Consider the following 20,382-nt stretch of genomic DNA (forward strand, 5'->3'; position numbering starts at 1 on the left):
TCTGTTTCTCGGCAACCTGCCTGAAGACATTACCCAACAAACACTTGTGGAATAAATGAACGCGATACGGCTGCTAGATCCAGACAAACCTTCTTTTAAAAGAAAAATACATTTTCAAAGCATAAAATAGTAAAATTGATAAAGATGCACAAACATGCTTAAAAACAGTCATATCACTATATGTCACTATATTATGCAATGTTATCCAACAAAATATAATTATCTTAATTGATTTAATACCTTGTCTTTCACGCTGAGACCACCAATCAATTAAAAGCTGATAATTGTTCTATAGAAATCTCAAGATTATTTTTAAGAAATAACAGTTTTTTTTACAATTAATACAAGAGTTTAAATATAAAAAGCAGTTTATGAATTCTTTAGTATAACATTAACTTCATCATACAAAGCTGAATAAAAAATGGAATAGATGAAAAAAGTTTTAGCTTAAAGATCAAAAAGCATATACTAAAATAGGAGGTGTGGAAAAGATATTCAAGTTTATTTTCCTCCATATAAAGTACTAAAATCCCCTAGGGCTATTTGGAGTCTTAAAGTGCACAGCTTAAAGAAATGGGATTCAAAAATCATCGTTTTTCTACTTCAAGAATCAATATTTATCTCGGGCCACAAGCTATATCTTAATCGTTTTGGTGGGAAGCGCTTCAGTTCTAATGGATGTAAAAAGAGAGACCAGAATTATGTTTTCAAATATATCCTATCACCTATCCTTCAACTAGCCTTCTCAGAGACTTAATTCTTTCTCTGACCTAAGACGTTCTGAACGTCTTACACAATTATTTCTTTACTGGCACTTCGATGACTCATAATTATTTTTAGGATCAAAAATCTAACGTACTCATCCTCCCATTTGCCAGTACTACCAAGTATAACAAACACACACATCTATTGCTGACAATTAAATTAATTTCCTCCATCTACAGACACTGTCATTCAGAGAAAGTTGACTGAAGGGCAGGAAACAGATTGTGACGGGCTGCTGAGCACCACAGGCAAAACTTTAAACAAAAATTATGTTTGCCAATAATAGTAAAGAGGCTAATATGTAACTTACAGTGTTCTGTCCTCCCTTTTACTTTACCAAATGCGAATTCAAACATCTCACCCTTCTCAGAAGCAAATAAGTAATTTTCCTAAAAAGGCACAGTCTCACTAAATTCTACTTTTCAACAAAACTTAAACATTTGGTTTAATTTTATTCCAAAAGCACTAAAACAGTTTGATGCCACTGTTGATTACTCTCTTTTTCTTTCTCAGTAAAGTTATCTCAAAATCAAATTGTCTAATTGAAAGCAAACAAACATGCCAACAAACAAGAAACTAAATTTTGAAATTCTGTCAACAAACAGAAGAAAGAGAATTCCAGAAGAAAACAATTCCACTTAGGTATAGGAGAGGACGTAAGGACGATTAGGAAATTTAGTTATCACAATTTGGAAGCAGGAGGAATCCACACACACACACAAAAGCAAGTAGATAGTAAACATGAAAATAGTTAAATATAAACTCACAAGTAGTAAAAATGCTAAAAATGATCATCATTTTAATGGCTCACCTCTGCTTTCCCAACTGTTCTCCAGTCACACCCAAGATAAAATATGAAGGCATATTAAGACTGCCATAGGCCTTGTATACAAAATTTGTATCCAGTAATAAAAGTTGAGCACTCAGCACTGGCTAAAACTGACTCATCGAAGTCATTACTCCTTTAGGTTCTCAATTACATCGGGGATTCCATAGGCATGAAAAGGCATCATACTCTTTAGATACAACAACAGTTAAAATGTAGTGTACCAAGGGTACAGTAGAACACATTTTACTGTACACTGACATCAAGCAGATCTTAGGCAAATATAATCTAGAATCGTTTGATTAAGGAAGTTTAAAATAAAAAGAGCCTCCAGTGACTAGTTTTTGTTTTTTGTATTTTGTTTGTGTGTGTGTTTTGTTTTTTTGTGTTTTTTTTTGGGGGGGGGTGAGGTAGATAGCTACTGGAACACAGAATCAACTGGTTTGTACATAATTTTATTGCTACAGTTCTGCACATACTTAGGTTCAGAAATACAGCAGATGAATGCATTTCTAAAAGTGAGCATACACACTGGAACAAAGCAACAGTTAAGATTGTGAGTTCTCTGAAAATCTTTTCGCCCTTTAAAGTTTATATACACAATAGAGTTCTCTCCAGAGGACGTCATCACACAAAACCACTCCAGTAGGAACTACTGAGAATTACCAAATTACATAAAATTAATGGAAGGTGGCTCTTTGCAATGAATAAATTTATAACTAAATGACGTGTGCCTTTCACTTTTTATTTCACTGAGTGAGTTGTTAGAATAATCAATTCAATCAGGTATATTAGAGAAACCCATTACATGTCTGATGGGCAGCTTTGTTCCCACTCGCCCCCTTATTAAGATTTCTGTTTGTGTGTAAAGAAAAACAACCAGGTTGGTCCTGGAATCTATAATGTGGGAGGCTGGGAAATCAGATACGCAAACAGGAAAAAATAAAAAGAGAAAGTAGGATTTGGGTAACAGAAACAAAAGAAAAAAAAGACATATCAGAAATTAAATGTTTTCTAAATAAATCAAATACTTTCAATTTTAAAATAGACAAAATTTGCTAATATTCGAAAACCTTTCGAAAATTTTTAAAAAATAATAAGGATGGAATTACTGTGATGCAACCTTACAAGACTCCAAGTCAACACAGATTTGTCCTATGTCCAAAAGATCCACATTGTAACATGCAGAGGCAACAATATGTTCCACAGGAATGTAAGCAAGATGATTTTCTTCTTCTTTTCTTTTCTTTTTCTATTTTTTTTTTTTTTTTCTTTTTTGAGACAGAGTCTTGCTTTGTCATCCAGGCTGCAACCGTGATCCCAGGCTTAAGCGATCCTCCTACCTCAGCCTCCCAAGTAGCTAGGAACAGGTGCACACTACCACGGCTGGCTAATTTTTAATTTTTTGTAGAGACAGGGTCTCCCTACGTAGCACAGGAAGGTCTCAAACTCCTGGACTCAAGCGATTCTCCTGCTTCAGCCTCCTGAAATTCTGGGATTACAAGCATAAGCCACCATGCTTGGCCAAGATATGTAAGAGGACATGGTATGGTACAGTGAAAAGAGAAATGACCTAGGCTTTCATTCTTGCAATGAGGTAAACCTTTGCACTCCTATGAAAAGGTGCTTCATCTATAAACCAGCAATATGATTTTTCCTAGCTGCTTCATAGTTTTGACAGGAAAGCCACCTAAGATAATATGTGGAAGACCTTTGTAAATGTTAGAGCAGTATACAGATCAAAGGTAACACAAATTACAGGTGATATTAATGTTGCTAACTCTAACAAAAAAAGCAAGTGCTCAGCAAGTATTTGTTGAATAAAAGAAAGAATATTTTAAAATAATTTCTAAACCTGAAATCAAATGATTCAATCATTTTATTTTATATTTATATTAATGTCATATTGTGGAATACTTTAGTTGTCTATAACAATAACCAATATTAATCCAATGCTTACTATTTGCCAGGTCCTGTTTTAAAGCCTAGAAATATTAACCTGGCAGTAACTTCCTGAGATAGAATGTATTATTAGAATCTATTTCATCTGTAAATCTTTATTTGCTTTATTTATTTACTTCATTTAAATTACTTAAACTAAAATACAGGGCTAGATAATATACCAAAAATCACGCAGTCTCAACTCAAACCTAGAAAATCTGATTCCAGTGACCATGCTTTTAAACTAAAAATGAATTCATTAATACATGTACACTTAGGCAAATTGCTAAGTGTATCTGTACAAATGTTACAGTACATCACCAAAACAGTATTTTCAGGTAAAATCAATTCAGGATTGGTGTTAACTGTACTGTGCTACACAGTCATAATTCTTTTAATATTCTGGAACTATCAGATATCAGTTTTATGGCATCATATCAATTATATAACCTGTTTCACTCTTCTGCCTTCAAAATCCTTCCTTCTTTGTTCTGAAATATACTCGTAATTGAGCATCGTGTTTTGTGCAGATATAGAAACGCTTAAAAATGAAAGTCTTAAGACTCATAGTAGAAACACCTAGATTACATGAATGTCTACAGACAGCAGTTAGCTTATTAATGGTTTATTTACTAATGACTGCAATAAGCATCATATTAGACACTGAATGGGGATAGATAAGCAATTAAAGACATGACCTTAATCAGTACTTTTTTTAATTAGTTATTTTTAAAATCTAATTAAGACACAAAACATACTTATGTGAGATGACCTGAAAACTACATTTTAAAAAACCACTTATTTCCAGTTGAAAACTGGTAAGCTATTAGTCAAATACACATGTCCTAAGGAGGAACAGGAAGGGTCAAACTCAGGGGAGACAAGTGCCAGAGAATAAAAATTAAGTTAAATTACTCTATGTGCTTGAGATTGTTCAGTAAGGAAAAGTATTGGTTTAATAAAATTAAAAAAAAAAAAAAAAACAGTAAAACTGAATTCTCCACCCATATCCTGCATCATGGATTTGCAGGACTTCCAGGGTGTCTTATATGTGTCATTATCGAAATATGTTACATTAAGAAATCTGGGCCATGTGTGGTTGCTCACACCTGTAATCCCAACATTGGGAGGCTAAGACAGGAGAATAGTTTGAGGCCAGGAGTTCAAGACCAACCTGGGCAACATAGCAAGACCCCTGTCTCTACACAAAAAATAAAATATTAGCTGGGCATGGTGGCATATGCCTAAGTCCCAGCTACTCAGGAGGCTGAGGCAGGAGGATCACTGTAGCCAAGGAGTTGGAGGCTGAAGTAAGCTATGATCGCATACTGTACTCCAGCCTCGGTAACACAGAGAGACTTCATTCCTTGAACAAGAGCTCACTGTGCCACTGAATCTGGGTTCTATAACCCACTAATATGGCAGCAGCTTGTGCAGTGGAATATTACTGGGTTAAAGTGAACAGAAAGGTTGACAATGACCATAGCAGTGGCTCCAAAACAAGAATGATTCAAAACCAGAGGAAATAATTTAGGACAAAACCATTTTCCTTTACATCTCACCTTTATCAACCTACAAACTGGAAGAATCCACTCCTGCTTTTTCCTTCTGCTCAGCTTCCTCAAACTGCCCAACTCCCACTGTCAATCTGTTTTAGGCAGCTCCCTGACTCCCATATACGCTGTATGTGTGCACACACACGCACACGTGAACACATGTCCTCACATAGTGCATATTCTTATTTGTACACCTAATGATATAGAACATATTGGCCATTCTGAACCACGTATAAAAGCATTAGGCTAAGAAACAGCACAGGGAGTTACAGACTGGGGCTGTGGAAATAAGTACAGTTGACCCTGCATATCTCTGGGTTCCACATCTATGTATTCAACCGAAGGCAAATTAAATATACATAGGGGAAAAAACCAGCAACTACACTGAACATGTACAGCCTTTTTTCCTATCATTATCCCTAAACAGTATGATATAACCATTATTTACATAGAATTTACATTGTATTAGGGATTATAAGCATTCTAGAGATGATTTCAAATATATAGGAGGATATCCATAGGTTACATGCAAATACTACACCATTTTATATAATAGATTTGAGCATCTGTGAATTTTGGTATCCTTGGGAGGTCCTGGAACGAATCCCACATGGATGCCGAGGGAGGACTGTATTTGGTTAAGAATTCTTGGCCAGGAATTAAATATCTCAGTTCAAATCCCAGTTCTTCTCTACATGCCTGTGTGGTCTTGGGTAGTTATTCCATCTTTCCGACCCTCAATTTTCTCATTTATTGACCCCTGGACAAAGAAATTGCTAATGTACTTTCCAGTTCAAAACTACTAATTCTTGAAAGAAAAAAAGTGAATTCAAATGAAGACAGAAAAGTTTTGATTTATAAGATAAGGTATGGTATCTTTTTTATAGAACCACAAATGTTCTGCCTCATGGCAACTGGGATCATAGTCTCTAAGTGAAGAGTATACTGGCTTCCCTATGCCAAAGGAAAGATCATATCTTCCAAACATTTGAACCATGAAAGGAATAAAGCAGGTCCTTTGTCCTAAAACCATCTCATATTTAGTTCCAATGTTACTTTTAAAACATCATTTCTGTATATGTTAGTTTCCTAAAATGCCTTCTATAGAAAAGTGACACCAGGACCAACCTCCAATAATATGCATGTCTTTATTCTCTACCAATGTCTACTTTTTACCACACAAATGTAACTTAGAGTCCACACAGTTCTAAGGGATCTCCTATTTTTTTCATTTCTGTTATGTTAGTGAGAGAAGAGTAAGGGAGGCTATATAATTAACCTCTTCAATCTGCAAGTTGAACAACCTGGAAACAGCACACAAAGATGTCAGTACACAGAGTATTTCAAGAGCACGTAACATGCTGCTTTTAATCAACACCACGGAATAAAAGCAAGTGAGAAACAATTTCCTCATCATAGTGCTAATGAGGACTGACTAACAACACAATTAAGAGTATGCTGTACACCCTCCCCCATGGTAGATAAGAGAGATGCCTATGCTCAGACACAAACACACTAAATCAACACATGAAAACACAACAACATACAGACACAATAACAACATCTGTTATTTGATGTGGCATACACTTTATATGCTTCAGAAGAATCCAAAATACTTCAGTACCTATTCCTTGAAGTTGTGCTATACATGATTCAGTTAAGTTTGGAATTAGTTACTATGCAATTTACACCTGATTCAAACTGGCACAGTCAGAGCTCTCTGTTCTGCATCAAAATACCTGCCTGCAAAATGTTTAGAGATGCCAAATACACGGCTCTGTGAGACACTGCTTTAAAGTAGACTATTTAAAATCGTTTCCAAGCTATTTCATAATTTCATGTGCGTCACTGACAAAAAAGAAAAGAAAAATCGACTCTGCCTATGAAATTGGGCTATCATAAACACCAGCCCACATATATTTCAAATAAATCTAGTGAAATTTAACGAGATTGGTGAATAGTTTTTCCATACTTGTCTGAATAGTTTTTTTTAATGGCTTCCCATCAGGCTTTTTAAAAGATAAAAAGAAAGCAATCTGATTACACAAAGGACAAAGCTCACAGACTGCGCAGGACAATTTCCAACATGGAACTGTTGGATAGTCCTACCATCCAACTGCACGTGCTTATCACATGTTTAATTCGCCACCTTCTCCCATAGAGCACCAGTTCCTCTGTATCCTAGTTCAGTCTTATTAGCAGCACCAACATATTTGTAATCTCCTCAAACAGAACACTGAGGGCTTATTTCTGATTTTTCACCCTTTTATCCCAAAGAGTACAAATAAGAATTGAATTCAGTCACTATATACCATACACTTTTACCATTACTTTGCAATTTGCTACAACATCCTATAGGTTTTTCATTTGTTTGTTTGAAAAGGGTCTTGAATTTACCTCTTATCCTCCAAAGTCACTGTTACCGCTCTAGACCAGACTGTCATCAGCTCTCCCCTGAAGGATTTCAAGAGCTACTATCTTTTACTCTTCTATGTATCCAGTTTATCTCTAGAAGACTTATCTTCCTAAAACACTAGGTAAATAGATCCTCTAAATCCCATAATGGTTCCATCAATGTTCTATAACAGTATTTATCAACGTATATTTTGTCCTCCACTCCATCCCCAAAAATACACATGGCCAATCAGGTATGACATATTCTGCTTGTTACTGTCCCTTCTTGGATTCTCACTGTGTATATTAACATACGAAAGTTTCTGAAGTCTTCAAGTGCAGTAATCTGTTTATCTTTCTTTAATCTAGCATATTCCACACTTACTTGAACAAGGGACCCTTCCTCCCCTCAGAACACATATTAAAGAAGTAATTTTGGAAACTATATTACCATTCATCGATTCCATACACTATCCTGGCTTTCAATTCCCTTCTCCTTCCTATGAACCCATTGTCACTCATTTCTTTCCCAACCCAGTTGCTCATGTTGTCTCTCCACCTATCTCTGCCTCCTCATTTCTATACAGTTAAATTCTACTAGTCTTCACAAGTTATATGTCATCCGTGAAATCTTCCATGATAATCTTCCCAATCACCTGCTCTGTCTTTTCCAATTAGAGCACACACTCCTTAAATAAAGTATCTGTATATCTTACGAAGTATTTTCTTTACTTCTAGCAAAAAGTGCATGTAGTAGGGACTAAATGAGTGTGTGTTGATGGCTGTACTATTACCTGATACAAAGAAATGCCCATACAGAGTGAGATATCAACTACAATCCACATGCTAGAATACAGCACTGGTATGTTTTAAGAGACAAAGAGACCAATGAGATGCTACTTATTTATTCTTATCATCTTTAACCGGTGAAGTCATATGAAGAACTATGGCAATCCAAAGTGATTTGAAAACAAAACTTTAGGTCACTTTAGAAAAGGAGACCAAATGTACATCCAAAACCACTGACATCTATTTTCTAGTCAAATGATAATCAAATCTTAATTAGTAACAAGTTACAAGCTATATATAATCAAATCTTAATTAGAAACAAGTTACAAGCTATATAGGTTAAAGTATTTATTTTAGTCTTCATATAACCAAGAAAATAACCTCCATATATTACTCTGAGTATAAACCAACTGTGAATTAAATTGGTATAGACATAGTTTTGCACATACAGACACAGTGTGTTCATATATATATGTATCTGTATATGTGTATATATGCATATATATCATATATATTCACGAGTCTCCTTCCATATATATAAAGTTAAAGGGCTTTGTTATTGGTGATTTATAATAGATTTAATTAAAGAGTAGTGCTAATGAGGCAAAGGCGAAAAAAACTCATTCTGAGCCAACTGACTTAACCTTGAATTTGCAGGCTTCTCCTATAACCCTTCGTCTTCTAGCTACCCCACAAAACAACAGAACGAGAAAAATTCATCAACCTTATGAGAAAAACAAAGTATATACGGTAAGTACAACATACGTACTTTCTTCAGAGCAAATATAATTAGTTTGCATTCAAATGCAAATCACACACCAACTCACTGAGTAGAAGAGTATACTCCCTCAACATAAAGTCAATTTATCGAATATTAGATATTAACCTTTTTAATGCCTAACAGAGATGTGGTCATGTCTTCCTTGTCATCTTTTCTCTTTCTTTTTTTTTTTTGAGATGGAGTTTCCCTGTCTCCCAGGCAGGCTGGAGTGCAGTGGTGCAATCTCGGCTCACAGGAACCTTCGCCTTCCGGGTTCAAGAGATTCTTCTGCCTCAGCCTTCCAAGTAGCTGGGATTACAGGTGTTTACCTCCACACCCGGATAATTTTTGTATTTTTGGTAAAGACAGCATTTCACTGTGTTGGCCAGGCTAGTCTCAAACTCCTGGCCTCAGGTGATCCTCCTGCCTCAGCCTCCCAAAGTGCTGGTATTACAGGCCTCCTTGTCATCTTAATACATATCTACCTCTTTGCCATCACAGAAGGATTTTCCCCACCAACCCTTCCTATGTCCCATTATGCGATTCTGTATTTTGTACTAAGCACAGTATGAGCATCATTTCTATATTTACCATGAGCAAAGAATTTACAAAATTTAAGTGATGTAGCTTATTATGTTTTCCCTATACATATTTTTTTCATTCCGTTTGTGATTTATTTTGTATGTGTTAAGGTATAATCAGGAAACTAGATATCAAAGTAGGTATTTCAACAAAAGAATTTTAATATAGAAAGTTGCTTACAGTTGTCAGAGGGCTAAAGGAGCAAAATAGCAATACTGAAGAACATAATAACAAAACAGTAGCAGTAAACTAATCGATAGTTATTGAGTGCTACTATATATATGCCCCTTCACTATGTACTGCCTGAAGGGGGACAAAAAGCCTTCCTTGCCCAATAAAAGATGACAATAAAATAATAAAATCAGTGTGTATACATATGTATACACGTATGTGTGTGTGTATATATACACACACTTTTTAAAACTTTATATATGTGTGTATACACACACACACACACACACACACACATATATGTAAGAGAGAGAGAGAGAAAGAGAGAGAGAGAGTCAAATAATATAAACAGTGTCCCAAGAGAGGATATGTTTAATTAATTGCTCCTGAATGATAATGGAAAGGAGCTTGGAAACAGCAAATACTAGTAATTAGAAGATAAAAATTCTAGTCTGGCCACTATTTGTTGGTTGTTGACAAGTCCATAAACCTCTTTTGGCCCTTCCAAAAAGTTTCACTACATGACCAACATTTCGTTCTTTCTGTCTCTAACATCCTACGACTATTTGCAAATCAGAATGTAGAAGAAGTCACTTGACAGCAGTATGATGTAAAAACAACTTGAGTTTTAGAGCCAGACAGACCCAAATGTGCATTAAATTTCTAGATCAGAATTCCTTCCTTGCAGTTTTCTTGCTAGAATTAAATATAATTATTTTAATGCATGCAATATATAACTGCTCTCAAATAAATGGCAATTTTTGAATTAAAAGGAAACTACTATTCTTCAGAGAAAGTCAGCTATGTCACAAAATAAAAGACACATTCTCATCTCTAAAATATTTGAACATGTATATCTATCTATCTGTATGTCATCACTTTTACTAATAGTAAACATCATATCAAATTCCACTATACATTCAATTGCTCTGAGGAAGGGGTTTCATCTTTAGCAATTACACTAACTGGTGGAAATATAAAATCAACTCAATCAATGCTATTGATAAAACAAAAACATGTGTGGATTACCTTTTTGCATTTCAGATTACTAATATGTCCTTTTTCCCCAAAGATACTAAGGAATCTGGATGCCTACACACTGATTAAAGTATCAGACTTGTAATTAATGAAATTCAATGGATTTGTTCTGTCTGTCATTAGTAGCTACTCTGAAATTCAAATCTGAAATGAATTATCTTAAAATCATCTGTCAGAGAATCTTGAGTGTTAAATGACACTTTAAAAAACAAATATCTGCTTTTAAGGATTTTAAAATGCTTTTCTAACTGTAAGCACTACTACACAGTGCGACGATTTCAGGTCCCCCTTTCACAGACATTTTATCCACCTTCATATAACATTAGCAAAAATAAAAGAAACTTACCTATAAATTTTTATTTTGTGTCATAAAATACAAAATATTTTTAAAATAATGCCTTTGGTATTATTTATTCTTATATTAAAGCATCCATTAAAAAATACAATAAAAAATACAATAAATTACCTTGGAACAAGATTGCTAGAAATTTTCACCCACTGCAAAGGGAAAGACGTGTGTGTGTGTGTGTGTGTGTGCGCGCGCGTGTGTTTAATACATTCATTCTTCCTTGAAATACCAAAGTTAAATATCAAAAAAAAAAAAGTATTGAACATAAGGAGTCACTATTTTGTGAGGGTAAAATACTAATATTTCAATCTCCTGACCTTTCAGTTATTACTGGGTTTTCAGTACATGGCAGAGAACTTGCAGCCAAAATTAACTTTCAGTTTTATCTTCTACAAAAAGACTTCTAAAATATTTACATTGATTTGCTTTATTCTTAATGTAGGACAGAAACCGACAACATTATATTATCAATCTCTGTTTAGCACTATAACGTATTATATTATGTTTTAATATGACAAAGCTAAATTACTTAAAATACATTAAGGTTAGTAGTTTATATTATTTTATGTTTTGAAGACAGTTTCCTCAATACATTTACAACATAATACAAAATAGCAAACTAATTTTCTGGTGAACTTTTCCTAAATTATATAGCAAATTACCGTTTCTTTACTTTTCTCAGTGCTAGCCATTTAACATTAGATTTTGGATGACTACAGATTATACTTTTGAAATGCTGTATAAGGTATGATGGTAATAGTTTATTCAATGTTATTTAATAAACATTAAATGAGTGCTTTGTGGTTCAGTTTTAAACACAAGAATAACTGAGTTTTTGGAATTTGAGAGCCAATGAGATTTCTGACATAAATTAATCTAAGCCTTTTCTTATGGATTAAGAACTGTCACCTAAGTAAGTTAAGCCCCTGGGTCAAGGTCTGGATCAAGGCCACACAGTGTGGTGTTATGAGAATACCTAGGATTTAGAGTCAGACAGACCTGAATACTAATCCAAGCTCTACTTCTTACTGTGTTATAGTGTACCTGTGGCTGTATCTTTCATACCCTTATGCCGTTAGTTTCAACATCTGTAAAAAGGACATAATAATGAGTATTTCATATGTTTCCATAAGAATATATTTAAAAGAGTATTATTATGTTACATAAAAGGATGGCAAACTTATGTGAAGCTCTGTCCTTATCAAAGAAACAGCTACATAAAAATCCAGGTTTCCTGCCTTCCTGTCTATAATTCACATGACAAACTTACTGGCAGCTTGTGATTCAAAATTCACATTTTTCCCCACATACTTTGGAAACTCATTCCAATTAGGTGAATCTCATAGATTAAAATTGTAACTTTTACCCCCTAAATATTAAAGTGACATAATTAGCTATTTAGAAGTGACTTTAATACAATTTTTTCATTCCATTCATCAGCCTCAACTTTTTTCTTCCCTGAGATTAAATTTTTTTCCAACTATTAAATTTTTAATAGGGTTAATAAGTAAGTATATTCTTCTTGATAAATATAATGGATTGCTAACCTATATATTAAAAGGAAATAAAAAATTTTAAAGACAAGTAAACTATCTCAACTGTGATTACCAATGGGCTCTTTTCCCAAACAATCAGTTTGGTATGATGACTAACAAAGGAAAGGAAAAAAAGAAAGGTTGTTCTTTATTTCAAATAATGTATCTTTAAGTCCTGGAAGAGAATAATGTTTTCAATTTTATTAGAGAAAATATACTTCCACTTGACACAAAGAAAACTTTCATGTTACAAATCTTTAATTTCTTTAGTATTCATTAATATTAACATGAAGAAGAAATAGCAAGGATATTCTTAGCTCTCAAAGCCTCATAAAATTGTATCACATGAAGACAAATGTGGAACAGTGAAAGAAAACTGGGGAAAGCTGAACAAGTCCCTTAAAGTTTCATTTATTAGAAAAAAATGAAATATATTTATGTATACGTATTTCTATGTTTTCCTAAAGAAGTAAATATCTTTCATTATATTGTACTTATAAATGAAGGGCCTTAGAAATCTTATGTTTTGCTAATCATAAAACTCAACACAAGATTTTTCTACTATGTGAAAATATGACTGACACGCAGTATTCTTAGTTGCTAACAATAAATGGAAACACCTGTGTAAATTACACAGGACAAATGGATCCAACAATGACTAGTTCTTCAGAATAGAGTACAATGATGTTTCTCTCCTTAGAATCAAAGACTATTTGTTAAATGTCCTATAATTGTTAACAACAGGGATGCTCTAGTGCTTTTCCTGAATAACAGAAAACAAAAAACTTGTAGAGATTAAAAGTAACATGCAAGTGCCAGGTGAACTAAAGGTGTATACTAACAAATTTCATCTATAATAATAATAAATATAATAAATATATAACAAAGGTACATTCTAACACTCTCTTTCCTTTCTCAAGAGGTTCAGAGATGAAGTGTACACTGATTTTAGCTAACTGGAAGAAACATTCATCATTTCTGAAGGCAAAAAGTAAAACAGGATCTCATCTCCATCTATAAGCAAGAACACATGTAGATACCAAAGTTATGACTGTTGAGGTAATGAGAACCACAGGACAGAAACAAGCCAATACCTTGCCTCCTTCTTCATCAAAGTTTTAAACTGAGGACCAGATCCTCCTGCAAGAGAGGATTTGTTTCAGAAAGGTCACACCTTGCTGAAAACAGACATACCCACAATTCCCATGTGCCATTACTAAAACTATGGTTTTAAGACAAAATCAGTTCTAAGAAGCAAATACCATTATCTCCAATTTCCAGAAAAAGAAAGCGAGGTTTGAAGTGCTGCCTACATGTACAGTGACAATCAGTAATGTGTACCAGAATCCAAACTCTATTCTGATTCTAAAGTCCATGTCCTTAGCCAAAATGTCATACTGTCCCCATCTTGCCAGCACAATGACATTTTCCCACCTTAGTCTTGAAAGAACTAATATAAACATACATTATTTGTTGCTTTGTCTGTCATACGACTAAATGCAGACGTTGGTAGGGTTATAAATACAGTAGAGAATTACTAAAGGAATATAAGCATCACTCAATTAAAATAACATCGTCATCGTGTGTTATCTTTTTTTCTGATTTATATGTTATTTTTCCCCTAGTTGGAAAAAAAAAAAAAAAAAAAAACCTTACCTAAAACTAAGGCATACCACTGTGAAACAGGTGAAAGAAGGAGTCTGGGGGAAACCCTTCTGCACACATTTATCACTCCATGGTAATGGTTTTCAACTATGTGCATCTATACACAAAAATATTGCATGGAATTTTAGAGTTTCCAGATCCTCTGAAGACCATATACTCACCACACATAGGTCCAGGTATAACCCTGCTTTGCCTATACTTGAAAGTATAAGCAAATTATTGCTGGTATTAACTTCTTCATACATTTGCAGCCTGGCTCAGGGGCCCAACTACTTTTGTCTCTTGTCTTCTTCCCTCCTTTGAAGTACTTCTTAACTGTCTTTCTTATCTGATAGACAGTTGCTCTCATATCGGTTTCAGTCTACCAAGAGGCCCACACTTAATATTTGGGATAAAGTGAAACAGTGGAGAAGCAAGGCTGTTAGCCAGCTGCTGACTCTAAGAGGTTGCTGCTTGCTAAGGCATGTGCTTCCCATGCAGAGAAAAGGACTCATTGAAAAGCCTAATAAAGAGGGACACCTCTAAGAAACTGTGAAACCAACTCTGATGAAGCTAAAAGGGTCCAAGAGCAAATTCTAAGTTTTCACCAAAAACAACAACAACATTTCATAGAACCAAGTAAAAGACAAAACAACATACTGAGATTGCTCATTAAAAGTGTTTTTGCTATGTTTATTTAATGAAGTTATTCACGTTTAAATACAATTATCTTAAATGGTACAGCTTCCCTGATCAACAACCACAAAATAGAATATCCCCACTATAATACATTATTTTTTAGCACACATTCTGACAAATTATACATGTGAGAAGCAGATGGTGAATGTTAACTTGGCACCGTTCCACCATCTGCTCTTAGCTAGCTAAGTTCAGAACATTAATCAAAGACTAAAGAAGGACAATGATATTACTGAAACTAAGAGTCATTTTCTTTCTTGAACTCTTCCAACATTTGTAATACATATACCAAGCACCTTCGAGGGTTACAATCTATTTGTGATACATAAAATGTATTTTAATTTCATCGTATTAAATAAAAGCTAAATAAAAACATTCATCTCCATCACTTGGGCCAATTATTAAAGAATCCCAACATCCTCATTTGTTCAATAAATATTTACTAAACATATCTGATTTTCTCTGTAGACTTTAAATTTTATGTTTACAGATTATCTGATTAAATGAACATTTTGATAGATTATGATAATGTCATGACTTAAATAAGAGCTTACTCCATACTCTACCCGACATTCACATTATTCTAGGCTTAATGAATGATGAGTTAAGTCTCAGAAACGTGTGAATATATGAAGAAAAGAGGGGAAGAGGCAGCACCTCTCTTTTACGATGCTCATTAGAAAAGTAGAAATCGATTCCAGTTTTCTCTTTGGGGATGTGGCAAAAAGTATAACCAATAAAATTATACAATACAGGAAGCCACTTGAACTCTGTTCACTGTCTTAGTCCCTCCCACCTTCAATTTATAATCATTAGACTTAAATTCTACAGTAATAAGGCATTTTACAGCTATTATTATACTCATGTCAAGTAAAATCAAAAGCAAAATTATCTTATCCTTCAAGATGTATAGCCAAAGAGGCCAAGTCAGTACGACTTAATCCTCACAAAGTCCCAGTACATTTCGTTCTTCCAGTTACAATTTAGAAAACTGTACAAAATGTATTGGTTTACATACCTGCCTGAAGTACTAACACTGGGAGGATATAGCTGGGTCCACTAATGATCTCTGTATTCAGCAAGAGAAGCTAATACATATTAGGCACTTGATGAATAATGAAAGAATTTTCAGATATAATTCATAAGTTCATTTTAATGGAAATATTCTGCTAGTTATAGAATGTGTATAGTTTATTTGCTGGTCAGATGTGGACCCAGTTTTTGTACTGTATAAACGGTTTATACTGAATTTTAACTTTTTTTAAAAGCAAGGATCATTGATTTGTGATTGCTCTATCACTGTTTTCAGACTCTAAAATGGTAATCATTATAATACCTAATGCTAATAGCTGTTGACAATATCTCTAAGAATAAAAGTTAAATAATTTGCAAATAAAACAAAAACTATACCCACACATCATTTCAATTCTGTAAGTGTTCACTGATATCATTCATATAGACATGCTCAAAGAGAGAACATTATCTAAATGGACTCTGATCAACTTCAGTCAGTAAATTTAATACCATAAAGCAGTATTAATTGACTCTTCCCTCATTACTCTAAATGTTAAATCTTGTGTCTTGTCCTTTGAAAAATTTTGCTCCTACAGTCACTATGATTATGTATAAATCGCTTAATTCAGCCACTCAACAAACATTTAAAGACCTTAGCTTGATTCTCCCCCTAAACTACTACATTCTTGAAAGTAAACGCTGTGTCCAATTAATCTTTTTATTTTCCACCATGCATAAGGCAGGACCTCATTTGTATACGTAATTAACAGGAAATGAGTAGTATGTGAATAAAGGATGCCTTATGGTGACAATACAATAAAAATAAGAAGCACTAGTCCCAGGAAAAAGATGTAAACTTACACAGGACAAAGTTTATTTTAGTTTTTTCTTTGAGGAAACAAAAAACTTCAAATGTTACAGATTTAAAAATCACTGAAATGAGAAAGCCTATCCCTTGTGACTTTCAATTTTGTTTCTCCTCTCCGGAAATTACCCTGCCCTAATTCACTGCAAATCCGTATTCAGAAGCCTATCCACTAAAACATCTCTTACAAAAAACCTCCTAATTTCTTATTTCACCAGTAAGAAGACGTACTCTACTGTTGTCGTTAGCTTTGTAAAAAGGAAACAACGTAATGTCTTCATGTTATTTACATGTGCTACTTGCAAGTGAAAATTAGTTTCCCATTTTCAGTTTTTACATTTTTCAGGTTAACATAAATAGTTCACTAGCACTTATGAGATACAAAGATGTGCACTAGAAGGGCAACAACAGAGATAGAAATTAAAGTAAGATACAGACCCTCCTCTCTAATATTTTATTACATGTATCATATTCTTAATAATTTTATTTTAAAATTAAACAATTTTAACATCTTATTGTCAACCAAAAGTAAGTAAATTCTGCAACTATAAAAGTAGCCTATTTTAATGTTAATCCTCTGAAGGTAAAAGTGAAATTTTTAAAAAATAAGTAATTGAAGATGTATTTATTGCCTCGTTTTTATATCTTACACTTCTCTATAGTGCCACACTTAAATACTCTGTTCAAAAGTGTACTAAAATATTATAAGCATGTTTAGCTTGTTACTTTGTTTTGTTACCATAATCACTGTTGGTTCTGTGTTGTTACTTTTTCACAAGGAAGGCATTAAATAAGCATCAAATCTGCTTTACTGTTCTCACCTTTCTCTTCCTCCTCCATTTTTTAAATACGATAAGGAATAATTTTAAATCATTTTCCTATCTCTTCTGCCTATACTAAGGTCACTGGATAGTTAAAGTAATTGGCAGATCACCGGTATGCCTAACAATTTATATTCTTTTCTGCCCCTGAACAGGGGTGCTGATATTCTATTCACCACTCCTGTTACATCAAGATTTGTATTGAAAACGTATTATAAAATGTAACAAAGGTACACATATATGAATTCTTAACAGAGATCTGCTATTAGCACAATACAAATGCTATATTATTTTGCTCTCTGAATAGAGTCAGAGTCTACAGAGTTAACTTTTTAAAAATCATCTAATGTCTGAAGAGACTCCTACCAACCAGGAAAAAGGATGTTTTCTTTTGGGTTACAATAGGAAAGTCAGCAATGCATAATCTCAGCTATTGTTCATTCTGGCAAATCACCACTGGCTGGATGATTTACAACAGGTTGCTAATTGCATGATGGCACATAAACATTGCTAGAAATTGTAAATGCCCACCTGCTAGAAATGTAACTACATGTACTTTAAAAGTAGAGCAATCAAAATCACTGGCCAACTCCAAAGGCAAATATTTGGCTAGCAAGGCTGCCCGCTCACTAGTATGAGTACTCACTGATACCAAATAAGCCATATCTACAATAGAAATTTCCATTTAAATGACTATTAAGAAGTCTGATGAAGTTAAACTGAGATATGATGGTTGCAGAGTTTTAACGATGGAAGGAGTCAACAGACCTAATATGAAACGGCTTCGTGTTTTGGGAATGTTTGCAAGTAGGATTTTCTGGTTCCCTGAGAAGCACTGTAATGTTAGGGCTGTATTCTTAGGGTAGCAAATTCAGTCACTAATAGACTAATAGAGATGGTGAGGACAAAAGAAAACAAGCATTTATTATTTCCCATCTATGAAGCAAAGCACTGAACTAGATAGTTTCAAGTATATTATTTTGTTTAACACTCTCATTAATGTTGTAAAGTAAGTTTTATCATTGCTATGTGTTTTACGCTTGAAGAAACTGAGGCTGTGAAAGATTAACTTCGCCAGGGTTGCCCAAGTAGGGAAGGGGTAGGATTAGAATATTAATATTTCTTATTATGGAACTCATTCTAGCTCTGCTACGTGACCTTGGATGGGTCACTTAATGTTTCTGAGACTGAGTTTCCAAATCATACACGAAGCTCCACGTCAATTCTCCATGTTAAATACTTCCATGTTATTGTTTACTCCTGATTCTTTTAGTTTTGATGTCTTCTAGTGAAGGGGTGTTTAATAAGGATAAGGTATATTAATGTCCCAAAAGGAAAAATATTAAACAAATGGGTTGGTTAGTTACCTCCACCCTGGATTAGGGAGACAGAGGTCTCCATCTACATGTATAAGACATTTGTTTTGTTTTCAGAATTCCACATTCAGTGACAGATCCAATGGACATATTATAAGCCATTTTATATGACATTTGCAACCTGCTTTCAGTTTGTTCTGAAGTTCACAAATATTTGTTTATAGGCTGTGTTAACCTCACCTATAAGGATTTAAATCAGAGATTACTGGTTTAATATATTAAAAGTATCATATAGTGTTGTTCTTATTATTAAAATAATCAATGTGTAAAATATTTAGAATAATGCCTGACATGCAGTATGCTCTATAAAGTGCCACTTAATTTTATTATGTTGGATGAGGTACCTCTTGATCCATGAAACATACAGAACATTACACAGAGATGACGAAAATGTTAACAGCTGTGTGAAAGGAGTCATGCTTACCATAAACATACTACTTGTTTATTTTCAGCCCAACAATATTAGTTACTGAATATGCATTATTTGTATTTAGGATATACCCAGGAACATTTTACATTTGTTTCTCTATCATCAATGTGGACAATTCTAAAAGTATTCTTATTTCCAAAACGTGACCAAAAATAATTTCTCTTAAAACCACGTTAGCAAATGAAACTGTGTTCAAAACAAATGTATTAACGTTATGCCCTACTTGTCCAGAGGCAGGGCAACATAAAAAAATCCCTGAAATAAGTAGGTGTTCAAAAACTATTTGCTGTAAAAACAAATATATACATAAATGACTCTTTAAAAAAAATCACAATTCCAGTAGTAGTGAAGAATCCAAAACAATACAAAACCAGTTACCAAAAAAGTCTTGACTTTCTTGACTTTAATCAAGAACACTAAATCTGAAGTATAAATACTAAATTATCATAAACATATTGATGGACAAAAAACTATAGAATACAGCAGCTAGGGAAAACATCACAAAGAAAGTGGACATTGTAGAGGATTCTTAAGGAACTATCCAAATGGATTAACACTGAGGTAAGAAACTACAGTCTAGATCCCTCAAGATCAACTTGCCCAAATTTTCTGATGAGCCAATGAACCACTAGCAAGCAAAAGGAAAGAGAAGGGCCGGACAAGAGACAGCTGCACTGTCCACACTTGAGTCTTCCTCTTGGACAAGAGGATAACCTATATGTTCCCTCAAATCTCTCAATATTTGAGACACTAACTTCCCAAGTGGAAACAGGAAATACTATCTAAATTAGAGTTAGTTATTCAATGATCTCCGCTTTGATAAGAAA

At 33.9% G+C, this 20,382-nt stretch overlaps 1 protein-coding gene across 4 annotated transcripts in view; it reads right to left on the bottom strand.

Moving 5' to 3' along the window:
* PPP3CA (protein phosphatase 3 catalytic subunit alpha) overlaps positions 1-20,382 on the bottom strand; it is a 331,871-nt gene that overhangs the window by 218,539 nt on the left and 92,950 nt on the right. Inside the window, exon 1 of one of the 4 annotated variants that reach the window (XM_033178429.1) lies at positions 12,216-12,254. The exons of 2 other annotated variants lie outside the window; for them this stretch is intronic. In XM_033178429.1, the coding sequence (XP_033034320.1) occupies positions 12,216-12,234 (19 nt within the window). In that variant the 5' untranslated portion in view covers positions 12,235-12,254. Of the gene's footprint in view, positions 1-12,215; positions 12,255-20,382 lie in introns of those variants that run through there. One more of the 4 variants, XM_033178419.1, reaches the window with a different exon arrangement.

The sequence above is a fragment of the Trachypithecus francoisi genome, unplaced genomic scaffold, assembly GCF_009764315.1.
Source record: "Trachypithecus francoisi isolate TF-2019V2 unplaced genomic scaffold, Tfra_2.0 Contig01566, whole genome shotgun sequence".
In the NCBI taxonomy this organism is placed as follows: Eukaryota; Metazoa; Chordata; class Mammalia; order Primates; family Cercopithecidae; genus Trachypithecus; species Trachypithecus francoisi.